At 46.8% G+C, this 25,959-nt stretch overlaps 2 protein-coding genes across 2 annotated transcripts in view; one reads left to right on the top strand and one right to left on the bottom strand.

The window, feature by feature from the left end:
- The window catches only part of lrguk (leucine-rich repeats and guanylate kinase domain containing), a 206,177-nt gene extending 193,377 nt beyond the window's left edge, over nt 1-12,800 (top strand). The window contains exons 18-20 of the mRNA XM_038811806.1: nt 1,090-1,221; nt 9,169-9,323; nt 12,525-12,800. Coding sequence (XP_038667734.1) covers nt 1,090-1,221; nt 9,169-9,323; nt 12,525-12,736 — 499 coding nt within the window. The 3' untranslated portion in view covers nt 12,737-12,800. The remainder of the gene's footprint in view (nt 1-1,089; nt 1,222-9,168; nt 9,324-12,524) is intronic.
- slc35b4 (solute carrier family 35 member B4) overlaps nt 1-25,959 on the bottom strand; it is a 72,000-nt gene that overhangs the window by 7,496 nt on the left and 38,545 nt on the right. The gene's annotated exons all lie outside the window — the stretch shown is intronic.

The raw sequence follows: 25,959 nt of genomic DNA, 5'->3' as shown, positions 1-25,959 counted from the left end.
GATCCGAACTTTACGGCCGTTTTTACGAACGGCCAGACCAGGTGTGTTTGCCGTTCGTAAAAACAGCCGTAAAGGGCTTGGACTTCGGCCCATCGGCCAGCTGAGAATCGCTGCTCGCCGTAAAAAAACGGCGGCAGCGATTTGTGTCAGGAATCGGGCGTGGGGGGGGGGGGAGAATAGCGGGAGGGCGTCAGACTAGCGTGGCCGTAAAAATTTACGACCCCCGCTATTCTCCGCACCGTCGTGAGTGCGGAGAATTGCGCCCGATAACTCTCACTAGTGAATCAAATGCAAATAACTCTGGTAGCAATCTCCTCCGCTCCTCCCATCCTCACTGCTCTTATGTGAGCCTATACAGTAAATGTTGGCAGGCTTTCCAACAATGAGGTGCTTTGTAGATTATCCTGTTTATCAATACATGGATACAAAATTGGCTTTGGATACAAAATTAGCTTGGCCACCAAAGCCTAAGAGTGGTTGTGGAGGGTTGTTTTTCAAACTGGTGGCCTGTGACCAGCGGTGAGCATGCTAGGTTTTATTGGTCAGAATATTGAATACAGGAGTTAAGACATCTTTTTGAAGCTGTAGATGACATTGGTAAGACCACACATTGAATACTGTGTTCAGTTCTGGTCACCCTATTATAGGAAGGATATCACTCCGATGTCATGAAGAGGTTTACACGTTGACAGAGAGATACCTACACACAACTGAAATGGATTTATCGAATAAGCCTTCAAGGAATCATTATTAACCAGTAATTTATTGTAACATTTTGGGTTTAGAATATTTTGAGCCATCTGATACAAGGCACTTGCAGTAAGGCCCAAGGTCGATTGTCTAACATGCCTCTGTGTGCACCAGCCTCCTCCCACCAAATCAAATGACCAACCAATCAGAAAAGCATGGACAGACAAAAATGTCATATTATTTATATTATAGATTGTTAAAAGTAAACATGAAAGACTGCGACAAGATTTCTGTTATGATTGGAAAAAAGGGAAGAGAACAGATTTGATTGATGAATATTTTGAGATATTTTAAGTGGAGAGGAAATTAATTAAGTGTTAATGAATTATCTTACTGCAGGGTTCGAAATGTCCAGTACATCACAAGCACCAGCGGTATTATATCAAGTTTCACATCCTACACATCTCTTATCCCCATTGCCAGTAGCACTGATTATGACAAGATGTCACGCAGTTCATCTGATTTGCCCAGGTATGCCTATTCTGAATTAGTTTCAAGTTCTTTGTCAAGAAGGGGTACATTGTATAAATGGCTCTTCATTGTCGATTTTGTGCTCTTGAAGGTAAAAGATACTAATGTTAGGGAACAGAGCTTCAAGTAGCCCTTGGCCAGGAATAGGACTTTTAAATGCAGATAAGAAGCCTTGTTGTTGTAAACAATATCCCAATCTCATAATAGCATCACATACACACCTCCCCCCCAACACGCACATACACATCATACCATGTCCCGCGACTCACACCATCCATTAGGTGACCTCTCCAGTTTTGCCAGGTAGGGGAAGTTTGATTCCAGAGGTCCATATTTAATAGAAACTGAATTTACATTCCCCAGATTCATTTAATGAAAGCAGCAGGACACACATGCATCCCACACCCTTGTTGGATTTGATTAGATAAAATAAGTGACTGTGGAGCACTGAAACTCCGATACAAAATCTGTATAAATCCTATTCTACTAGTTTGTAAGATTCATCCCATCTCTCTTGTAAGAAAGTAAAGCACAAATTGATAAAATGTAAGAAAATAGTTATGAGTTCCCAGTCAGCTCCTGATCTCCAATGTGTCACCACATAATAGACAAAGAGGACAGACATTCAGACGGCTTCCCCAATACGCCCTTAGACAACATTAATAATGACCAAACCAAACATTTATTTTACTGCCAAACTAATGTTATGGTGTTCTCAATTTTTTATTACCAATACTTCAGAGATACACAATGCACAGTCAGTGTACTGGCCTTGCCTTCTCTTGTGTAATGGAATAGGAATTATCTTCCACATCCCAGAAAGATAAATTGAAAATCCACATTCCGCATTCCTGCATCTAGATTTGATCAGTTCCCCAACATACCAATTACTGTGTCCAGTTTGCAGATTTTGTTTTATTTTCTGCACAGAGGGTGGGGAGGGTGGCCTTTGCATCGTTTGAGGCCTTCAAGCCATCTTTAAATGTTGTGGAGACACATAACACGGACAAGCTGCAGCCTGGCTGTCCCACCAAACGCTTCCAGGACAGAGCCTCGTGGTGCCTTACATGCTGAAAATCAATTTCATTCCCTTTGACTATGAGCAGCCACTAGATGCACAGCTGAAGGCTACTGCAAATGTCAAATTAGCCTAAAACCCTTTATGGCAGCTTCGTCCCAGGCTAGGTTTGTTGAATCATTAAAGGAACACTTGTGTTCTTTTAAAGTGTGAGGGCACTTCACAGCTGCTGGTTGTGTTTGCTACTTGTTTCTGCTGGTGGCTGCAGATGCCTGGAAGCTGCTGTTGCTGTTTCCTTCCTTTTCTGTAGACGGAAAGAAGGGCACTTTTTTTCCAAGATACCTGGGTTCTGGAACACCGGGCTCTGGGGGACGTATCCAGAAGGCAATCCGGTTTGAAGCAAAAATGCGCTGCGGGACCGGGTGCACAACATTGATTCAAATAGGCCACCTGATGATGCCATTGACTTTTGCAGATTGCTGATGCTTTTGTTGCTGTGGTGGTGAGTGCTGCATGTAACTGGCATGTCACTGTGGTTTAATCACGCTGGAAGTCAACGATGTTCAACTGCATCTTGAGTGCCAATGAAATATGTGAATGCCAGGATTTGGTTCCGGTAAGATTGGGCTGTGTGGGAGGGGCCTGCACAGCTGTGGCTTCTGGACGGAGAATGACACTGATATGTGGAACAAGTCACACATTGATGGACAGATCATTTCTACGACAAGGTTCTGGGCATGATAGCACATTCTCAGGCATACCCTCCATTGCTGTTGAGGAACCTGCGAAGGGTGATACCATGTGTTTGGTTTTTTGTGTGACAATGAGCTTTGTATTGGTACCAATATGGAATGGTACAGAGTTGATTTTCAAATCTTTGTTACTTTAAAAAAAAATTTAAAGTGCCCAATTCTTTTTTTTTCCAAATTAAGGGACAATTTAACGTGGCCAATCCACCAACCTGCACATCGTTGGGTTTTGGGGGAGAATGTGGAAACTCCAGATGGACAACGACCCAGGGCCGGGATCGAACTCGGGTCCTTGGCTAAATCTTTGTTACTGTTGACCGTTTAATAAACAAAATCTTCTCAACTCTCAAGTGCCTTCTTCAGGGTACATGTGCCATGCTTCAGAGGAGAATTAGTGCTCAGCATCTCAAGGAAGCTTTGAAGCCTGAACACTCTAGACATGTCAGCCTAATAGAGGCAGGAGCCCCTGGGATGCAAGCCCCAACAGATTGTCGATCTCTCTCCTTCTCCAAATCCTTCCAGTTTAAAAAGTGTTTGCTGGTGTGGATCCCACAGAGGCTGCCCTCGCGTTGCTGGTGGCAGCCGAGACAGGCAAGAGAAGGCAGCAGCAGTGACGATGCAGGCTGGAGGTGGCACCCCATGTGCAGGGGGTTGCCGCACACCCTGAAGACCCGGCTGCCCATCAGAACCCAGAGGGGGAGGCTAGCAAAGTGTACAGACGTCATTCGTCTTTCAATGAGATGATCGACAGCATGTGTCGCAGGAGACTGTCTCAACAAAGAGACAGTGCGGCACCTGTGCTATGTACTCGCAGACATGGCACCCCGTGGAGAGGAGGTCACCGCAGCCCTGAACCTTTATGTAACCAGATCATTCCAGGGCTCAAGCAGGCACCCATGTGGCATTTCTCAAGTTACAGCCCACGGGTGGATTTGGGAGGTCATCCAACTGCATGACCTTCAACCTGGAGCAATCCCATCAAGAAGGCTGGGCTGCAGAGTTCTCCGCTCTTGGCCTGTAAAATTGTAGGAAGCAGATGACGAACACATCAGTCATGATAGGATGGTGGAGCAGACTCGATGGGCCGAATGGCCTAATTCTGCTCCTGTATCTTATCTTACGAGAATCCCAGCGTACTGTATAATCTTTATGCTCTGCTCCCAAAATGCTGCACTAAATTGATGCCATGAGTTGCTTGGGCCTATTCAAAAACAAAAATTCCAAATAGTTGCAGCTGGATTCTCCGTCAGCGGGATTCTCCGCTTTGCCGGCAGCGCACTCATGCCCGTGGATTTCTTGATGGTGTGGAGGTGCCCACAATGGGAAACCTCATTGGCCGGCTGCTGGGACAGAGAACCCCACTGCCAGCGGGGGGGGGGGGGGAGGGGGCCGTACCAGAAAACGGGAGCGGCGGGATGAAGAAAACTTACTGTGATTTTAAATTTAATAATTTGATTGCATACAATTTGATTATGTGCAAGTTTCTCAGAAAAATTTAGTAAATCTTCATCATTGACAGTGAGACTGATCATTTACCGAGACTTCCAGTTGAGTGGACTTGTATAATAAATAGTACATGATTTATTATGTTGTAAAACAGTGTATCTTTCGAATCACCATGGGTAGTGCCTTGCAGCGTTTCTGTAAAACTTGTGTGCCACTTTATCATTCTAAACCACAACCTTCCCCAATATCATAACACTCCATGAGCAGGTTGGGAATTCATCCAGCCCTTAAAACAATCATTGCCAGAAAAACCCATTTGTATTTTCCATCAGCAACACAGGCAGTGAACAAAGTCATCTTATACAACATAATGGTACCTCCCTCTGGAAGCCAGCACAGCAAGTTAATAATCATTCAGAAACGTTATCAGAAAATCTGAAGTGGGTGGGATGTGTAACGCTCAGTGAAGTGAAAGGGATATTCTCTTTTCATTTGAAGGGAACACTCTCCTTTCGTTTTATTCAACCCTCTTGACATCCAACATCCCAAGAGCACTGCCTTTGTTGTCTCATATTCATTGCGGGCACAGGCTGGCTTTGGGAGGTAATCCAAGTTTAGGAAGGATGATTAATTACACCTTAACGAGATGTCCTTAAAAAATGGCCACATCAGATATACTGACACCTCTCACCAGCCTGGACTGTGAGATTTATAGCTTTTCACTGACAATGCCAAACAGCTGTAAATATTCTCATGCTATTTTAGACATCAACTGCCAAGATTTTTGTTCTTCTGCACTGCAATTCTGATCTTTATGGATCCTTCTTTGTGTAAACGATATTGTGATAACATTTAGCATTTCCCCAATTCTGATCAATGAATATTTTCTCCAATGGCCTCTCCTTTGAAAGGAATTGGATTTTGGACCTTCCAATGACACTGGGGGGATTCTCCAGTCCGCCAGCCACGTGTTTCTCGGCCATGCACCGTTCGCTGGCGGTGGGATTCTATCTTCCCTCCGATTAGCAATGTGATTTCCCATTGTAACCACCTCACGCTGCTGTGAAACCTGCTGGCGGGGCTGCACTACCAGTGGGAGAATCGCAAGGGCCGGAGAATTCTGGCCACTGAGTTTATTCTAAGGTGCAATTCCACAGATACTACCAGAAGTGCCTTTCTTCATGTGCTGGTCCTGCTAATGGGCTTTGGTAGTGGAATCACTAACCAGCCTAATCCTATTAATAACAGCAACACAACAACTTTCATTTATAAAGCATAATAAAAATGTCGCAATGTGCTTCACAGGCATGATTATCAAACCAAATTTGACACTGTAGAGGGTGGTTTTCCCAATGGAACCAGAATGCATTTCCCGATTCTCGCCATATATTGCACCCACATCGCCATTCTCGCTGATAGCTAATGCAAAAATCACCGCCAAGGTGTGGCTACTCTCCATTGCACACAGAACACGTTCAATTTTCATATAGTCCACTAGAACGTAAGGCCACTGTTGGGTCATCGGGACAGCATCACACTAGGGATCATCCAATTTGGTCCAGAGGTCCATGCTTTGCAACACCATGCCCCAGAAATAATACCGTATAAAGACATCCTCCACTGTGCCGCTATTTGTAAGATACTTGCAATCTACCACATGAGACTAGATGGCTTGGTAACACCAATGGTTTGTGCTCTGAGAAGAGTATCAATAGACATGAAGCAGAAAGTAGTCAATGAACTTCATTGAATGATGGCACTGTGTCATAACTCCCATAGACGAGGCAATAGAATGGTTTGCAGCAATGGTGGCTGCAGTAGAGAAAAATTGTTTTCTGAAACAAGGTGCTGCTCAGACCTCATCACCCTATGGAGACAGAGGAACAACTGAGAGCAGACATGCTTAACTCCAAGGTGTTGAGCATCCTGGCTGCAAAATGTGGGCTCTGACAGATCACGCAGTTTACTTCAAAGAAGTTTGAGGACTACTTGAGAGGGAAAGGTATACACCATATCAAGTCAGCTCCATATCATCCGGCAAGGAATGGATTGGCCGAACGTTTTGTGTAACCATTAAAGCATTCTATCAAAGCATTGAAGGACCAGGATACATTATCAAGAAGAGTAAACAAATTTCTAATATCTTATCAGAACACTCTACAGGGGCTGTTTAGCACAGGGCTAAATCGCTGGCTTTGAAAGCAGGCCAAGCAAGCCAGCAGCACAGTTCGATTCCCGTAACAGCCTCCCCGAACAGGCGCCGGAATGTGGCGACTAGGGGCTTTTCACAGTAACTTCATTTGAAGCCTACTCGTGACAATAAGCGATTTTCATTTCATTTCATTACATGCTAACACGCCATGTTCACTGGCAATGCTGTTGTTCAAGAGGAAACTTCACAACAGTTTGATTTGTTAACTCCACCTGATACTTCAGAGATTATCAAACAAAAACATTAAGCTCAAATTGCTATGAGGGAGAAAATCTGTTTAAAAAAAAAAAAAAATTTTATATTCCACCAGCGAGAAAATGTTAGCTTGGAATTACACCACTAACGAGAAATGGGTACCAGCTATGAACCTCACGAAGACTGGCCCAATATCCGGCATTGTACAGATTTCGGGAAAGTTTTTGATGCCCTGCTGTTTCAGAAACCTCTCAAGAGGTTCTACCTTCTAGAAGATCTGGACAGCTACACTTTGGAATGGAGACCAGAGACAGTGACGAGTTCCGATTCTGTTTCTCAGCACTTTTCAATGTTTATAGTGACAGATGTCAAAATGACTACTGAAGAATTACCATCTACAGAAAGGAAGGAGGACACTTCTGAGGTCACAAGTTGAAAAACTCAGAATTCTACCAAAAAACAATAGACGTTCTCCCACAGAAGATGTCCACCACAGAGGCTTCCTCATGGAAATATATGCATAAATTACATATCAGGGGATCTGATATATAAATGTTAATTGTTGACATTGCACTAATGAAGAAAAGGGGTTTAGGGGTATTGTGTATCTGGGAATATATTCTTGCTGGTTCTGTGTCCTGTGATGTGTAGTGACATCAGCAGAGTGTTTGCATGGGCTTTAAGTAGATCACCATCTTGATTGTATTGCGCAACACATTTATTAAACAGCTCATCATGTTTTGCAAGAATCCAGAGTGTGGCACCTCCATACCTTTTCCCTTTGCGGCAACAGAGAAATGTAACACACTTACAACATTCATGTCTCTGATAAGCAGATATAATTTGATTCTCTCCAGAAGCTTCCCACACTGAACCTGGCATTCGCCATTCTCGCACTTTAACACCTAAAAAAAATCAAAACGATAGGAATACCATATGCTGTTAAAAAAATTAAAGTAAAGGAATAATTTAAACCTTGAGCCTCGATTATTTCTTCTTTCTTCAAAGTATCTTCTCAAACAACGGTACGTAAAAACTGAAGTAAAAGTGACTTTCACAGCGACCTCACACGGGGAGAGGAAACAAAGGGAGTCTTCAAAAATTCACTACCAGAACAATCAAAATGACAAAGCTTTTCTTTATAAAAATTTAGAGTACCCAATTCATTTTTTCCAATTATGGGGCAATTTAGCGTGGCCAATCCACCTACCCTGCACATCTTTGGGTTGTGGGTGCGAAACCCACGCAAACACGGGGAGAATGTGCAAACTTCACACGGACAGTGACCCAGAGTCGGGATTGAACCTGGGACCTCGGTGCCGCGAGGGAGCAAGGCTAACCATTGCACCACCGTGCTGCCCAAAATGACAAAAGCTTACAATCACAGCCACATTGCCACGTTACTTTAATGGTCCACATGAATCAGTGCATTCAAAATCCCACTTTGAAATCACATCAGTTCGAATGATTTTCTTCAATACAAAGCCATCAACAAATTATAAATGACACAGGATATAAATGCACCTAATTATTTAGAACAATTAATTGCTTATATGTAGTATCTGATGTGACTGAACAGGAAGAACACACAATATTGTACCAGAATCTAGCGTGCATTGCTTTACTTCCAACTTAAGATGCTGAAGAAACATAACAAACTTGTCACTATTATCTGAAGATCAAAAAGCTGGATTACAGACTTTCTTTGGTTCTTTCACGTTGGTTGGTTAGGGGAAGGTGTTATTTTCATCCCCCCTGCTTGGACAGTAAGCTGGTGGATCAAAATCAATGGAAATGAAATTCAGGAGAGTTCTATAATGGGCACGCGATCTGCTCTCCCAGGTTTGTATCCTATTGATAAAGGAGAAAATATGCTCTACCATCTCCCAAGTTGAACCAAGATTCCTCAGTGTTCAGATGCTGATGGGCCTACTATGCATTTCCAATATTAATTTTAGATTTTCATGTTTTCTATTTGGCAAATGGAATCAGGAATACTGAGTAATCCCTTTGGATTTGACATGTTCCTTCAAGGTCCATCTCTTGAAATTCACCCTTGATGCTGTTGACCCAATTTTTATTTTTTGCCAGCACATTTGTTCCAAAGGATGATGGGGGATGGTGGGATCTGAAACTCCCAATGGCCTTGTGGTTGAACACACTTCCAAGGATACTGAGGACCATTCAGTCAGCAGGCAGAGGACCAAACACAAAACAATGTTTAGTTCCCATGAGTGTTTTTGCACTTGTAAATAGAGATACTGATGAAAGTTGACTACTTCCATGTTATCCTGGCCTCTAAACATGTTACTGCTTTTCTCCACCAGCTCTGAAGCAACACACAGCACTCCTCGAGTATCATCACTTTCGTCAGCTGACGTATTTTCGGAAATTATCAAGCCTGTAGACCTAGATACTGACTCCTCGATGGACACGGCCTCTCCGATATTACTATCCGAGTATAAATTCTTGTCTATTCCAGGTATGAAGAAATCAACAGAAGGTTTGTTTACTCACAAAAGCAAAGGTAGCTGTCAAGTAAGGCATGGTAGGAAGAATTGAGGGGGTGAAGAAGAGAAAGGAATTTTGTGTATTTTTTTTATATATAAGTTTTTTAAAAAATTAATCCCTTTTTACATAAAAAGTAAAATTATAAGGGAATGTAAGAAATGAAAGCTGCTTTCGCCTGGCTCATGTAGTACTCAAACACTTTCAGGAGAGCGGGGCTGTTGCAGTTTAGAACGTCTTCATCAGTTTTGTGTAGGGCTGACCGTTAGCAGATCATCACAAAGAATTACCTCAGCTCTTGGAAAGAACACATGAAATAGCTTGTTGTCTGAAAGGTAATTCTCTGTAAGCAGCTCCATTTTATCAATACTACTTTGGTCATTGCCCTTCTGATACTTTGCTGCTTGATCCTCCTCTTCCATGGCACGATTAAAATCAGACTCCTAGAATTCCACTCATAACTCAGCTCCCAGTAAACGCTGAGGATAATTAAAATATCCGATTCAAACTTTAATTCCCGGACAAATATCAGCCAGTGCTAGGGTCTTCAGCACAGCGCCATGGATCACTGACAACAGAATGAGAGGCCGAATTTGTGACTGGATTCAAATCCCAAATCCTATCACAATTTCTTTTCAAATAGAGGTGTAGGCTGCATGAAAACTCTGTAGTTAAAATTCCTGCTTGACCATGAGGAAAGCGAGGGAGATATTTACAAAACAAAATCCTTCAAATAAACTTTACCTTAAATTCTCTCGAGGCCTGAACAGGAGAACAGCTTGACCCACTGACAGAAAACAAGAAGGACCTGTAAATCTGGCGCTGAGACCAGACACACAAACACCACGATCCTTCTGATCCACACATTGAAAAACCCTGCTTTTATAGTGGGTGACCTGAATAACTCAATTGCACATGATAGTGTATGAAATGTGCCTTTTGTTCTTTATCAAAAGAAGGGATGTTTAACTTTTGAAATGCAATTGTTACTATATGTCCTCCCTGGCTTGCTTAGCCGTGTGAGCTCTGCCATTAGGGACTCCTTGCAAGCAGCTTTATTGCATTCAATTTAATAAAGACACTCATTGGAAAGGCTTCTTCAAGCTCATAAAAGAGCCTATGCCAGCCCATTGAAAAAGCTATCGAAGTAGTCCCATTCCTTTGCTTACCCTATAGTTTGCTCGTTTTCCTTTTCCTTCAAATATTTATATGATTGACTTTTGGAAATTATTATCTGCTTCTATTATCCTTTCAGATAGTACATTATACAAACTGTATAAGAAAGGTTCCTTGCAAGCATGTGCATCAGGAGCAGGAGTAAGCCCCTTCCCTTCGAGTCAGATCCGCCGCCATGCAATAAGATTACGGTGGATCAGATAGTAACCTCAATAACTACCTGCTGACCTGCAATACCTTTTTGCAGCCCCTTCTGCCTTAAAAATAGTTAAGGACTATTTCACTGCCCTTTGAGCAAGAGTTCCAAAGACTCATTAACCTCTGAGAGACAGTGGGTGAGATTCTCCCATCCCGCGGTAGAGTGTCCACGCCGTCGTAAACGCCGTCGCGTTTTACGGCGGCGTGAATGGGCCGCTGCCAGGACTAATTCTGGCCCCTACAGGGGGCCAGCGCGGCACTGGAGCGGTTCACACCGCTCCAGCTGCCGATCCCGACGTGAACTGGGCGCTGCGGGATCAGCGCATGCACAGTGACGCTGGCGCCAACACGCACATGCGCAGTGGCCTCCTTCAATGCGTCGGCCCCGACGCAATGTGGCACAGGGCTACAGGGGCCGCGCGTAGGAAAGGAGGCCCCCAGAGAGAGAGGCCGGCCCGACGATCGGTGGGCTCCGATCGCGGGCCAGGCCACATCGGAGCCCACCCCCTCCCCCGGGGTCAGAACCCCCCCCCCCCCCCCCACGCCGCCACCTGACCCTTCAAAGCTGAAGTCCCGCCAGCTCAGAGCAAGTTAGAACGGCGCCAGCGGGACTCGTCTTTTTTTTTCACGGCCACTCGGCCCATCCCGGCTGGAGAATCGCGCAGGGGGGGGGGGGGGAGGTCTGCATAGAGCGGCCCACGACTGGCGCCGTGCGGGGATTCTCCGGCCCGACCCAGGGCTGGGAGAATCCTGCCTGATATTTCTCCTCATCTGTCTCAAATGAGTGGCCCCTTATTTTTAAACATCGACCCTTAGTTCTAGATTCTCCCACAAGAGGAAACATCCTCTCCACATCCATCCTGTCAATACCCCTCAGGATCTTAAAGATTTCAATCAAGTCCTCATGTAATTCCTGTTTTCTTCATGAATCACCCTAAACGTGTGTCATCTGATCACTGACCTTACTGTTACCAGAAAACCATTTTTCCTTATTTACTCTGCCAAAGCTGTTCATTACTTTGAAAATCTATCAAATAACAGCTTCTTCTCCAGTCTCTCCACATAACTGAAATCCTCCATCCTGTTACCATTCTAATTGCTTCACTTCTGATTTGGCCAAGTTAAAATCAATCCCATCTGGGTGTCAACACAGGGAGCAGATTGCCAGGTATATGGAAGTCTTTGCACCATTTAATGCTCAAGTGAATGTCTTGATTGTGGACAGGGAGGAATAGTATGCCTTTTTGTGTAGATGGTCTTGCTCTCTCTCCAGGCTGACGTTGTTACTGCGTCAAATCTGAGTTCTTAATCCATTGCTGCACCAAAGCAATTCTTTATTAAAGAATAGAAATTTCTATATGTGCGATTGGGAAGGGGAAGCAGAAGGGGGAGTGGTGAGATGTTTTAACAGGGTTCGGCAGCACGGTAGCACAAGTGGATAGCACTGTGGCTTCACAGCACCTGGGTCCCAGGTTCGATTCCCCATTGTGTCACTGTCTGTGTGGAGTCTGCACATTCTCCCCACGTCTGCGTGGGTTTCCTCCGGCTGCTCCGGTTTCCTCCAACAGTCCAAAGACGTGCAGGTTAGGTGGATTGGCTATGCTAACTTGCCGTTAGTGACCAAAAAGATTAGGTGGAGTTATTGGGTTACGGGGATAGGGTGGAAGTGAGGGCTTAAGTGGGTCGGTGCAGACTCGATGGGCTGAATGGCCTCCTTCTGCACTGAATGTTCTATGTAGGTTCACCAGAAAGATAGCTGATTGCTAAATTATGTTGAAACATTTGCTTTAAAATATTGCAGGCAATCAGATGTCTTCACTCATTCTCACGGAAGGATTGGAGTCCTATAAAGAATTACAGGTTACTTCCAAGTATCCTTCAGTCCAAAATATTCAGGCTCCTTCTCCTCGACTTGGATCCAATATCAAGCCCATTCTACCTCCAATTCCATCAGGGCGAACAAGAGCTGAGATCCCAGAAAGCCCTCAGCAAGCTGCTTGTACAACAAAATGAAAGCTTATTGATTCCAGTTTTTAAACTTTCTCTGAAATACTGACATTAAAAGTTTTATTATTGACGCTTTGCTTTTTATTTATCTCTTTCTACCTCTGTCTCCACCAGCAACAGCTCATTTATATGTTGACTTTAGAATCATAGAATCCGGGACTTCCGGTGTCGGTGATATGCTGAGTGGAAGCACATCAGGTGGCTCTCCTCCAAACCAGAACCAAAAAACTTTTTTGTCGATTTTGCCCAAAATTCAAACACAAAACTACCTCAACAGCACCTGGAGACGGATGGAAGAACTTCCTTATGAAGCAGCTGACCGCCATGAAAGAAACGATCAAGTTAGAAATCCAGGTGGCAGTCACGGTGGCGAAGGCAATGGCCACCATGCTGGAGACAATCGAAGGACTGGGGAAGAAAGTGGCGACCCAGGAGAGGACAATCCTTGACCTGGCGAAGGCCTCGATGGACCAGAGCGACAGAATGCAGAAGTGAAAAGGTTGGTGGCGGCCCAGGGGAACTTAAAGGGGAAAGTCAAGGACCAAGAAAACAAGTCCTGATGGCAAAATATTCAGATCATGGGTCTGCCGAAAGGCATCGAGGGCAGAGATCCGACTGGCTATGTCACCCAAATGCTGGGCAACCTAGTAGGGAGAGACAGCTGCCCCAACCCCCCAGAGCTTGACAGAGAACACAGATTGCTCTGGGTGAAAGCTAAAGCTGGGGAGCAGCCGAAGGCATTCACCGCAAAGTTCCACTGATATCAAAATTGTGAGAGGATGCTGCGGTGGGCACGTCAGACGAAAGCAAGAACCCGGGAAGGTCACAAAATCCGAGCTTATCAGGATTTCGGGACAGATATAGCAAAACGCAGGGCTGATTTTTATCAGGTGAAGTCAGCCCTGTACAAGAATTGGGCATGTTTCGGTATGCTGTTCCCAGCCAGGCTCTGGGTCACGTACCAGAAGAAAGCAAATGAATTTGTATGAACCAAAGGCCTGGACAAGGGACAGGCGAGGCAATAATGAGGGTTGAACAGAGAAAGATTGCAAAAGAATCAGACTCATTGGACAGTGAGCATGTTTCAGCGGGACTGTGCTGCCTCACTGATCATGAAAAAAAGACTGGTGCACAGAAAGAAGCGAGAACAGGAGAAGGCAGGTGAGGTTACAGGCAGCGAAAGCCAAGCCAACCCCACCCAACTCTCCCTTACCTCCCTTCAAACTCCTCCCCTGGTCCTCAACGTACTTGACCCTCCCAGCTCTATCACTACGTCTTGGTGTTTTCCCAGGATTCATTGGGTGGAGGCAGCCAGCTGCTTACCACGTCTCGTGGACTTGGACGTCCCTGGCGGGAGTCCTCTGGGGACTCTGGTGCCTGAGGGCCCCGGCTCACTTGTCCGTGGCACATGCACAGTGGTGCCGCCCTGCCCCGTGTGCTGACTACGAGATACGATCTCATCAAAGGGGTGGAACTCAGGGAAGTTGATGCCCACCATCGCCACTTCATGGGACGGGTCCGGCTTGGCACCCGGCACCCCCTCCTCCCGATTGGTGCCCTTAGGGAGCTGTGAAGTTCAATGAACAAATAATCCATTTTGTTTGCCCTTGCGATTCTTGAATCGCAACAAGAATCAGAGGTTTGTAAACGGGGACAGCTGTTCCTTGCATCTTTGCCTTCAGCTATGGGTGAGAAGGCCTGGACCACATCGACATGACAGACGTTGCTAGTTGCAGCAGGGCTTCGTGTGAAGATGCCCCGCATATGGAATTTCTGTGCCTCCCTCCAGTATGTCATCCACAAAACTTGGGGAGTGACTGCGTTTCTCAGGGAATATTTCCAGACTTTTCATTTATATAAGTCTTAACAAAGTAAAATAACAGCAGGGCAATTATTTTGCTGGTGGAAATATTCCTTCAGGGGCACTTCATTGGGTGATGGATAATTCCTGCCTGTTGGCAGCATTGACAAATATTTATAGGTTGCATGCAAACACATTCAAATTTGTTCTTGGGAGGTGAGCGTTGCTGTCAAGTCCAGAGATTATTGGTCACCCTTATCAGTCCTTGAGGTGTTGGTGTATCGCCTTTCTGAACCACTGCAGTTTGTGTGGTGAAGGTGCTCCCTTGCAGTGACCCAGCAACAATGACATATGTCCAGGTTTGGGGAGTTTATGACTTGAAGGAAAATCAGGTGAACAATCTCTCATTTCCCCATTTTCTACATCCAATTCCTGCCCATGCAACCTATCAAAATTTCTTTGCAGCTAAATTGTAGGGGTTTTGCCAGCTTGTGTTTGGAGGTGGAGGTGGAAGCCATGAAGCTTTAAAAAATGTACGGGTTAGTTTGCCGGTATGTTCCTGCCTCCAGCTCCTTTTCCTAAGGGCAAGCTTGTTGAGGGTGCAATCATCAACAATTTTCTCACCAATTTTATCAGCTTTGTTCAAGCCCCATGCCATGTCAACAGCCAGCAAACTCAGAGGAGGCGAAGCTCAGTAAGATTTCAGTGCTATTGAATGTTTACCACCATAAAATGGCAAGGATGATAAAAAGCATGTCAAAAGTTTGCACTGAGTGAGGATTTCCTGGTGTCCAATATCTCGAGTAGACTTGGGACTGATGCAGCAGCAATAACGCTCCTGACACTGATGGTGCCTCCACCGTGGCCATGCTGCTTCTGTTGCCTGGCTCTCAGCAGCATTCTCACTGTGATAGTGAGGGAAGTTGAGCACCGTATAAATGGGGCTGCCTTCTCCTGAACCTATCTGCCATCCCCAATTGACTGCATCCTATAAAACCTCGCTGGAAGATGCATTGCTTCTCTCAATACGATCAGGATCCAGAAATCAGCCCAATGTCGCGTTTGTGACATACCCGACAAAAGTTCAGCAGATTGAGTCCTTCTCACAGCTGACTTTCCCACCTAGTTTTGTATTGTTGGCAAATTTGTTAGGATACATAATACACGTCTAGCAGCATCCTTGGAGAAACAGTTAACGCTCTAAAGAGTCATACGGACTCAAAACTCTGCTTAATTCTCCACAGATGCTGCCAGACCTGCTGAATCTTTCCAGCATTTTCTGTTCTTTAACTAATCCCCTAACCCTGCTAATATATTACCCTCAACCCCATGAGCCCACAACCTTTTAGAACACAAGAACTAGGAGCAGGAGTAGGCCATCTGGCCCCTCGGGCCTGCTCCGCTATTCAATGAGATCATGGCTGATCTTTTGTGGACTCAGCGCCACTTTCCGGCCCAAACACCATAACCCTTAATCCCTTTATTCTTCAAAATATTATCTATCTTTATCTTAAAAACATTTAATGAAGGAGCCTCAATTGCTTCACTGGGCAAGGAATTCCATAGATTCACAATCCTTTGGGTGAAGAAGTTCCTCCTAAACTCGATCCTAAATCTACTTACCCTTATTTTGAGGCTATGCTCCCTAGTTCTGCTTTCACCCGCCAGTGGTAACAACCTGCCCGCATCTATCCTATCTATTCCCTTCATCATTTTATATGTTTCTATAAAATCCCTCTTCATCCTTCTAAATTTCAACGAGTACAGTCCTAGTCTACTCAACCTCTCCTCGTAATCCAACCCCTTCAGCTCTGGGATTAACCTAGTGAACCTCCTCTGCACGCCCTCCAGCGCCAGTACGTTCTTTCTCAGGTAAGGAGACCAAAACTGAACACAATACTCCAGGTGTGGCCTCACTAACACCTTATACAATTGCAGCATAACCTCCCTAGTCTTGAACTCCATCCCTCCAGCAATGAAGGACAAAATTCCATTTGCGTTCTTAATCACCTGTTGCACCTGTAAACCAACTTTTGCGACTCATGCACTAGCACACCCAGGTCTCTCTGCACAGCAGCATGTTTTAATATTTTATCATTGAAATAATAATCCCTTTTGCTGTTATTCCTACCAAATGAATAACCTCACATTTGTCAACATTGTATTCCATCTGCCAGACCCTAGCCCATTCACTTAACCTATCCAATTCCCTCTGCAGATTTCCGGTATCCTCTGCACTTTTCACTTTACCACTCATCTTAGTGATGTCTGCAAACTTGGACACATTGTCCTTGGTCCCCAACTCCAAATCATCTATGTAAATTGTGAACAATTGTGGGCCCAACACTGATCCCTGAGGGATACCTCTAGCTACTTATTGCCAACCAGAGAAACACCCATTAATCCCCACTCTTTGCTTTCTATTAATTAACCAATCCTCTATCCATGCTGCTACTTTACCCTTAAAGCCATGCATCTTTATCTGATGCAGCAACCTTTTGTGTGGCACCTTGTCAAAGGCTTGCTGGAAATCCAGATATACCACATCCATTGGCTCCCCGTTATCTACCGCACTGGTAATGTCATCAAAAAATTCAACTAAATTATTTAAGCACGACCTGCCCTTTATGAACCCATGCTGCGTCTGCCCAATGGGACAATTTCCATTCAGATACCTCGCTATTTCTTCCTTGATGATAGATTCCAGCATCTTCCCTACTACTGAAGTTAAGCTCACTGGCCTATAATTTTTGCCTACCTCCTTTTTTTAAAACAGTTTGATTCCCTCGGATATTTAACTCCCAGTCTTGAACATCTTCTAACCATGTTTCAGTAATGGCCACTAAATCATAGTCATTCATGATGATTTGCGCAATCAACTCATTTAACTTATTCCGAATACTGTGAGCATTCAGGTAAAGTACACTTATGTTGGCTTTAATACCTCTGTTTTGAATCTTAACACCTCGATCAGTAACCTCTCTTAAGTTATATTCCCTCTTAACTTTTCTCCTAATTTTCCTTGTCGTTGAACCCATACCTTCATGTAACAACCTGCCACGTCGCTCATTTATGTTTTTACTTCCCGTTTTATTGCTTTTAGTATTACTGGCCTATTCACTGAGCTCCCCTCTGTCATTGTACCTTGTACTGTCGCCCTTTTTGATTTTTGACTATGGATCCTCTGCCTTACACTTTCACCCTTACTGCCTTTTGTTTCTGTCCCTATTTTACTACCTTCTCACTTCCTGCATTGGTTCCCACCCCCCCGCCACATTATTTTAAACCCCCCCCCCCCCCCCAACAGCTTCAGCAAACTCCCCCCCCCTCGGACATTGGTTTCAGTCCTGACCAGGTGTAGACCGTCCGGTTTAGTCCCACCTCCCCCATACCAGTTCCAATACCCCAGGAGTTTGAATCCCTCCCTCTTGCACCATCTCTCAAGCCATGCATTCATCCTATCTAACATTCCTATTCTGACTAGCTCGTGGCACTGGTAGCAATCCTGAGATTACTACCTTTGAGGTCCTACTTATTAGTTCAACTCCTAACTCCCTGAATTCAGCTTGTAGGACCTCGTCCTGTTTTTTACCTATACCGTTGGAGCCTATGTGCACAACGACAGCTGGCTGTTGACCCCTCCCCCCCCAAGAATCAAGAATGTCCTGCAGCCGCTCCGAGACATCCTTGACCCTTGCACCAGGGAGGCAACATTCCACCCTGGAGTCTCGATTGCTTCCGCAGAACCGCTTGTCTATTCCCCTTACGATTGAGTGCCCTATCACTATCGCCCTGCCATTCTTCGTACTGCCCTCCTGCGCAGCAGAGCCAGCCACGGTGCCATGAACCTGGCTGCTGCTGCCTTCCCCTGGTGAGCCATCTCCCTCAACAGTATCCAAAGCGGTATATCTGTTTTGCAGGGAGATGACTGCAGGGGACACCTGCACTGCCTTCCTACTCTTGCTCTGTCTTTTGGTCACCCATTTTCTATCTCCCTCAGTAACTTTGGTGTGACCAACTCGCTAAACGTGCTATCCACGACGTCCTCAGCATCACAGATGCTCCAAAGTGAGTCCATCCGCAGCTCCAGGGCCATCAAGCGGTCTAACAGGAGCTGCAACTGGACACAGTTCTTGCACGTGAAGGAGCCAGGGACAGTGGATGTGTCCCTGAGCTCCCACATTGCACACGAGGAGCATGACACGGATCTTGGATCTCCTGCCATGTCTTAAACCTTCGGTTAACTTATACAACTACAATTCCAAAAAAAAACAGGAAAAAATAAATAAATGTACCAATGAAAAGAAAAAAAAAGGAAAACTACTTACCAGTCACTTACCAGGGATGAAAAGCACCTCCTCCCCCCAAGCTTCGAATTCCCACCTAGCTTCAAATTCCCAAACTCACTCTTTGCTGTGTCTCAATCTGGCTGTGTCCCGTCTGGCTCACTGGGAGAACTCCTTTTGTCTGACAATTTATAAAATTCCTTTTGAAAATCCATATACTACTGGTACTCTTCCCTACTAATCTTAATTAATCTGTATTATTGTCACATTAACACTGCAATGAAGTCACTCTGAAAATCCTCTGGTTGCCACACTCCGGCGCCTGTTCAGGTACACGGAGGGAGAATTCAGAATGTCCAATTCACCTAAAAGCACGTCTCTCGGGACTTGTGGGAGGAAACCGGAGCACCCGAAGGAAGCTGATGCAGACACGGGGAGAACGTGCAGACTCCACACAGACAGTGACCCAAGTGGGAATCGAACTTGGGACTCTGGTGCTGTGAAGCAATATTGCTAACCATACCAGTTACATCCTCAAAAATATTCAAACACAATTTCCCTTTCATAACATCAGGTTGACTCTACTCAGCATTATATAACCTTCTAGGTCTCCTGTTACCACTTTCTTGAGAATAAACACCAGCATTTTTCTGACAACTGATGTCAGATGAACCAGTCTGTCGTTCCAGTTTTCTCTTCCTCCTGTCTTAAGTGGGTTACATTAGCTACTTTCATTCACAGGGACCATTTCTGGCTCCAAAAGAGTGAACCGATCTATAGCTGGCTCATTCCCATTGTGGCTAACATCGGGCTGGATTCTCCCCTACCCGGCGTGACGGAGGGTCCCGGCGTAGGGGAGTGGCGCCAACCACTCAGGGGTCGTGCCTCCCCAAAGGTGGGGAATTCTCCCCACCTTTGGGGGCCAGCCCCACGCCGGAGCGGTTGGCACCAGAAGACTGGCGCAAGAAACCGCCAGCTTTCGCCAGTCGGCGCATGCGCCGGCGGTGACGTCAGCGGCCAGCTGCCGCTGACGTCACCACCGGCGCATGCGTGATGTGGGTTTCTCTTCCGCTTCCGCCATGGCGGCCGCGGAGGAAAATAGTGCACCCAGGGCACTGGCCCGGAGTCTGAGCGGGGGGCCCCAATCGCGGGCCAGGCCACCGTGGGGGCACCCCCCGGGGTCCGATCGCCCCCCGCCCCCCCCAGGACCCCGGGGGCCGGCTCGCGCCGCTGATCCTGCCGTTACAGAGGTGGTTCAAACCTCGGCGGCGGGAGAGGCCTCCCAGCGGCGGGACTTTGGCCCATCCGGGCCGGAGAATCACCGCAGGGGCCTCGCCGATTGGAGTGGCGAGATTCCTGCCGCCGCCACTTCCTGGGTGGCGGAGAATCTCTGCCACGGCGGGGGCCAGATTTTCGGCGGCCCCAGGCGATTCTCCAACCCTGCTGGGGGTCGGAGAATTTTGCCCATCATCTCCGAAAATTTTATTTCATTCTTCCTATTTGAGTTTCTGCCTTTTCATTCTAACCGGATATATTGCACACATAGGGCTGGATTCTCCAGCCGTAAGAACACCACAGGCGAGCCCAGTAGAATGGAGAACTCCATTGACCTCGGGCAGGATTCTCTGGCTGCCTGGCGTATCCGGCCGGAGAATTCTGCCCATGATGTACACACACCATATGCATTTATTTATACTGTTGACCATTGTTTTATACAGCACCATTTCCATTTCATTATTGTGACTTCACAAGGGGCAGTAGGGTTGCCATCTGTGATTGAATGCATCGCTGGAGGTTCAATCACATGACTATCGCCTCGCTCCAACGTCACCACATCCATCCTTGTGACGTACTGCCTCACTAAGCCAAATGGAAAGCATAAAGACTCATTACCAATTGGGTGGTGCTGGACTGTTAGTCAAACAGCACTTTTTCAATATTTTTTAACACCTGGTAAAAGGAAATGTTCAAAGAAAATGACAGAATAAAACCAATTTAAAAAGAATTGTCCTGATGATTTTTCTCTTGGGTTGCACACAGCAGTGTCCTGGAGATTGATCTTCAATTGCTGGAGACTCCGAAAGAGTTGGCAACCCCAAGTCATTCGACCCACTGCGCCACTCAATCGCTCAGTGTGTTTAACTCCTAACTGGGTTTGTCAAAGGATTTGGGTACATTTGAGGCCCCACCCATATCATTGTGTGGGATACTAAAACAAACATAATGTTGAGGAAAAGGTGGAAGACAATGAAGAAGGCAAGATTAAAGGATGATGATGATTGTCTCAAAAGTGTTTTTCAATAACATACTGGTCCCGGTACCAGTAATTTGGACGTTTTACTGTTTTTTTCACCTGTGAGCCTTAGGTCAAAGCCAGTTAGGCTTCTGATGATCGGTTGGACACAAGCAAAATGAGAAAAGGAAACTGAACAGTGATGTACCTTCAATTCACCAAGAGGCAGAGAGAGCGAGTGAACATTAGGCTTTATTAGTCATGAACTTGCCGAGCCAGAATCGGTTGTACAGATGAATGCCGGCTACAGGCGGCGGCCCAGTGAGGGCGGAGCCAGAGGTTGTACAGTACCTGGAAGCAGCTCGTATCACCACTTCCAGGTCATAGGTCATAGGTTACAGTATCATACATGCATTAGGTGAATACATTCACCACAAACAGCATGAGGTTTATGGAGGTAAGAGGCGGCACAGTGTATTGCACCACAGACGAGAGCACGATTGGACAGGAGCTCAAAAGAGCTGCCATATCAATGCCTATATTAAATAGCAGGGATTTCAGACAAAGTGATACTCTGAAAGCAATAGTAGTCTCATTGAGATAAAGGCTCTCCTATCGTTAATTTTGCTGAGTTGTTATGATGGCAAACATCTGCATTTTAATCACTCAGTCTTAAGTCATCAGTGTTAATTGTTTTATGCTGTTGAACTGCCAGAGGCAGACAATGTGTGTAACTTCACCTGGTGTAACTTCACCTGGTTTGACACCATAAATGAGGATACCTCCTACTTAGCAGTTTATGAAGGGAGGGCAGCACACAAAATACCTATCCCCAGGCAGCAATTTTAAAACATATAAATCATGGTAACGGAGCTGGAAAAGACAGTCGTGCTGTTGCACTTTGGCTGCAGTTTTTGCCCTATGGTTTAACAAGCAAGTTTTACTGCGATGGGGGGAAATGGGGGGGGGGGGGGGGGGGGGGGGGCGGAGCTGCAGACAACATGAGCTAGTGAGAAATCATTTCCCATTTCAGAAAACTGCCTATTATCAAAATCACAAGTGGCAGCATTTCTGAAGATCCCAGGATATGGACAGGTGTAAAACAAACTGTGCGGATTCTGCATGTCCTCCCCGTGTGTGCGTGGGTTTTCTCCGGGAGCTCCGGTTTCCTCCCACAGTCCAAAGATGTGCGGGTTAGGTGGGTTGGCCATGCTAAATTGCCCTTAGTGTCCAAAAGGCTAAGTGGGGTTGCTGGATTGCGGGGATAGGGTAGATACGTGGGCTTGAGTGGGTTGCTCTTTGTAAGGGCCGGTGCAGACTCGATGGTCCGAATGGCCTCCTTCTGCTCTGTAAATTCTATGAAACCATTATAATTATACAGCACCTTTCGCCGTCATAGAAAGACTTTAAAACCCTTCACATTATGAATTTCCTTTCAAGCGCAGGAAAGGTAGTGTGGATGTTCACCCTAATTTGTTACAACAAGAATTGTGTGAGCATTCGTTGAGTATAACACAACTTTTATCATACATCTTTAACACAAAAATAACAAACTAAATTAGTAAGACATTTTCTCTGAGAAACAATATATATCGGACTCATTTCTATTCAATTCTGTGTTTTTCACTATCTAACTCGTCCAATTCCATAATATATATACACATAGTACATTTATTATTTTATCATGTTGATCTTTATTTTATACAATAAAATTAGCATTTTATAGTTACTTGATACCTCTTAAGATATAGGAGTAGGCCCACTGCCCCATCGCTCAATCTGTCAGTGCGTTAATTCACCACACGGCTCAATCTGTCAGTGCTGACTCACCACACGGCAGACTTCCGCTTGCGGCTATGCCCGGGTAGGTTGCACGGTCGGCAGCTCCCGCCAGCAACGGACTTTTGGGCCTCGTACGGAGCTCCAGCGGCACCTGTACGACGATTCCCGGTGTGGGAAGGAAACAGTGAGGATCCCCCAGCTCTGTATGAAGTGGACCAGGAGTGGGGCGATCAAAAAACCTGCTTTGAAGAAGAGAGGAGAACGGGCGCGAAAAGGCAAGATGGCGGCTGGCATGGATCAGGCAGCATGGGCCCAGTGGTCAAGGGAGCAGCAGGAGTTTCTTAGAAGCTGCTTCACTGAGTTAAAAGCGGAGATGCTGGCCCCTATGAAAGCTTCTACTGAAAGGTTGGTGGAGACCCAGAGGAAAAAGGGGACGACGATTAAGGAGGTGCAGAAAAAGGCCTCTGACAACGAGGATGAGATTTTGGGCCTGCCGGTTAGAGTGGAGGCGCACGAGGCCCTGCACAAAAGATGGCAGGAGAAGCTGGAAGGCCTTGAAAACAGGTCGAGGAGGCAGAACCTGCGAATTCTGGGTCTCACTGATGGCATGGAGGGGTCGGATGCGAGTGCGTTTGTGACCACGATGCTGGGAATGCTGATGGGCGCGGGGGCCTTCCCGCGGCCCCTGCAGCTGGACGCGGCGCACAGAGTCCTGGCAAGGAAGCCCAAAGCGAACGAGCCGCCGAGAGCTATGGTGGTAAGGTTCCACCGCTTCACCGACAAGGAGTGTGTCCTGCGATGGGCAAAGAAGGAGCGAAGCAGTAAGTGGAAGAACTGTGAGATGCGTATCGACCAGGACTGGGGTGCAGAGCTGGCTAAGAGGCGTGCGGGATTCAACTGGGCCAAGGCGGTCCTTCACAGCAAAGGGGTGATGTTCGGGCTGCTACAACCGGCGAAGCTGTGGGTCACATACCAAGACCGGCGCCATTACTTCGATACGCCGGATGAGGCGTGGACTTTTATTAAGAACGAGAAGCTGGACTTGAGTGAATGGACAGCTGTATGTTGTTGGGGCATCCCGGTGGGGCGGTGGAGGCTGGAGGGGACGGTGTTATGTTGGTTTCCCCCGTGTTTTCTGTTTTTTGCCCCTTTGTTGTGGGCCCTCGAGGTTCTGGGTCTGTTTGCTGTTGGTATAGAGCCGCGTCACAGGCAGTGGGGACGGGCCGGACAGTGAGAGCAGTTCGCGGGGCGGGGAGGGTTTGCTCATCGTTGTGGATAGCACCTGAAGTTTGTTTGAGCTTTTCTTTGACACATGGGAATAAAGGCAGGGAGGCGGGGGGGGGGGGGGGGGGCTCTCTCCTCACTTGGTTGGGGGGGGGGGGGGGGGAGGAGGTTGGAGGCCAGTAGAGGGAGCCAACAGTGGGATTGGAGGTAGAGGCGGGAGCGGCTGGGGTCAGCATGAGTGTGGTGATATAACCACTGTAGATATGCGTGCTTGCAGTAGGGGGATGTATGGCCGTACCTTTAATACAGGTTTCTCCGGTAAGCCCTTGCCAGTTAGCTCCGCCCACAGGGAGCTTGTGTATAAATATGCACTAGCTTCACTGAGATACTATTCTACAGCTGCTGCCGGAGGAATAGCATCTCACAGCAATAAAGCCTCTCTTGTACTTCACTCGAGTCTTTGTGTACAATTGTTAGCGCCACAATGAGTCAGCTGACTTACGAGAGAGTAATGGGGGGGGGGGGGGGGAATTGGGGTTAAGCGGATGCTTGACTTAGAAGAGGGGGATTGAGGGGGTGGGGGGGGCTGGGATGTTGCTTTGCTGGCTGTAGAGGAAGCAACTTTCGGAGTTAAAGGGGGAGTCGGGACGGGGAGCCTCCGGCTGGGGGGCTGGAGTGTGCGGGAGGTGCGGACGTGTAGCTGGACTATAAATAGGGGATGGTTAGTTGGCCGGGGCGGGGGGTAATCAACCCTCCGACCAGGCTGATCACGTAGAACATGAGCAGCCTGAATGGGCTGGTCATGAGGGCGTGTGTGTTCTTGCACTGAAAGGGGCTAAAGGCAGACGTAGCCATGCTACAAGAAACGCATCTGAAGCTCGCTGATCAAACGAGGCTGAGGAAGGGATGGGTGGGGCAGGTTTTTCACTCGGGGATTGCGAAGACCGGGGGGGGGGGGGAATCTTGGTGAGCAAACGGGTGGCATTTGAGGCAGGGGGGGGTGGGGTATTGTGGCGGATAAAGGGAGTAGATATATTATGGTGAGTAGCAAGCTGCAGGGGGTCTGGGTGGTGCTAGTGAACGTGTATGCTCCGAATTGGGACAATGTGGATTTTATGAAGCGAGTGTTAAGTAAAATCCCAGACCTGGGCAGGGATTTTCCCCTACTCGGCGGGGCGACGGATCCCGGCGGGACGGAGTGGCGTGAATCACTCCGGCGTCAGGCCTCCCAAAAGGTGTGGTGGAAGTCCGCGCATGCGCCGGAGCGTCAGCGGCTGCTGACGTCATCTGGACGCATGCGCAGGGGAGGGGGTGTCTTCTGCCTCTGCCATGGTGGTGACCATGGTGAAGGCAGAAGAGTGCCCCCACTGCACAGGCCCGCCCGCCGATCGGTGGGCCCCGATCGAGGGCCAACTCACCATACGTCTTAATCAGTCAGTGCGTTAACTCACCACACGGCTCAATCAGTCAGTGCGTTAACTCACCACACGGCTCAATCAGTCAGTGCGTTAACTCACCACACGGCTCAATCAGTCAGTGCGTTAACTCACCACACGGCTCAATCAGTCAGTGCGTTAACTCACCACACGGCTCAATCAGTCAGTGCGTTAACTCACCACACTGCTCAGTCAGTCAGTGCGTTAACTCACCACACTGCTCAGTCAGTCAGTGCGTTAACTCACCACACGGCTCAATCAGTCAGTGCGTTAACTCACCACACTGCTCAGTCAGTCAGTGCGTTAACTCACCACACGGCTCAATCAGTCAGTGCGTTAACTCACCACACGGCTCAATCAGTCAGTGCGTTAACTCACCACACGGCTGTCAGTCAGTGCGTTAACTCACCACACGGCTCAGTCAGTCAGTGTTAACTCACCACACCGCTCAATCTGTCGCTGCGTTA

This window comes from Scyliorhinus canicula, chromosome 11, assembly GCF_902713615.1.
Source record: "Scyliorhinus canicula chromosome 11, sScyCan1.1, whole genome shotgun sequence".
Taxonomy (NCBI): Eukaryota; Metazoa; Chordata; class Chondrichthyes; order Carcharhiniformes; family Scyliorhinidae; genus Scyliorhinus; species Scyliorhinus canicula.
This window is presented reverse-complemented; position numbering and strand designations above follow the sequence as displayed.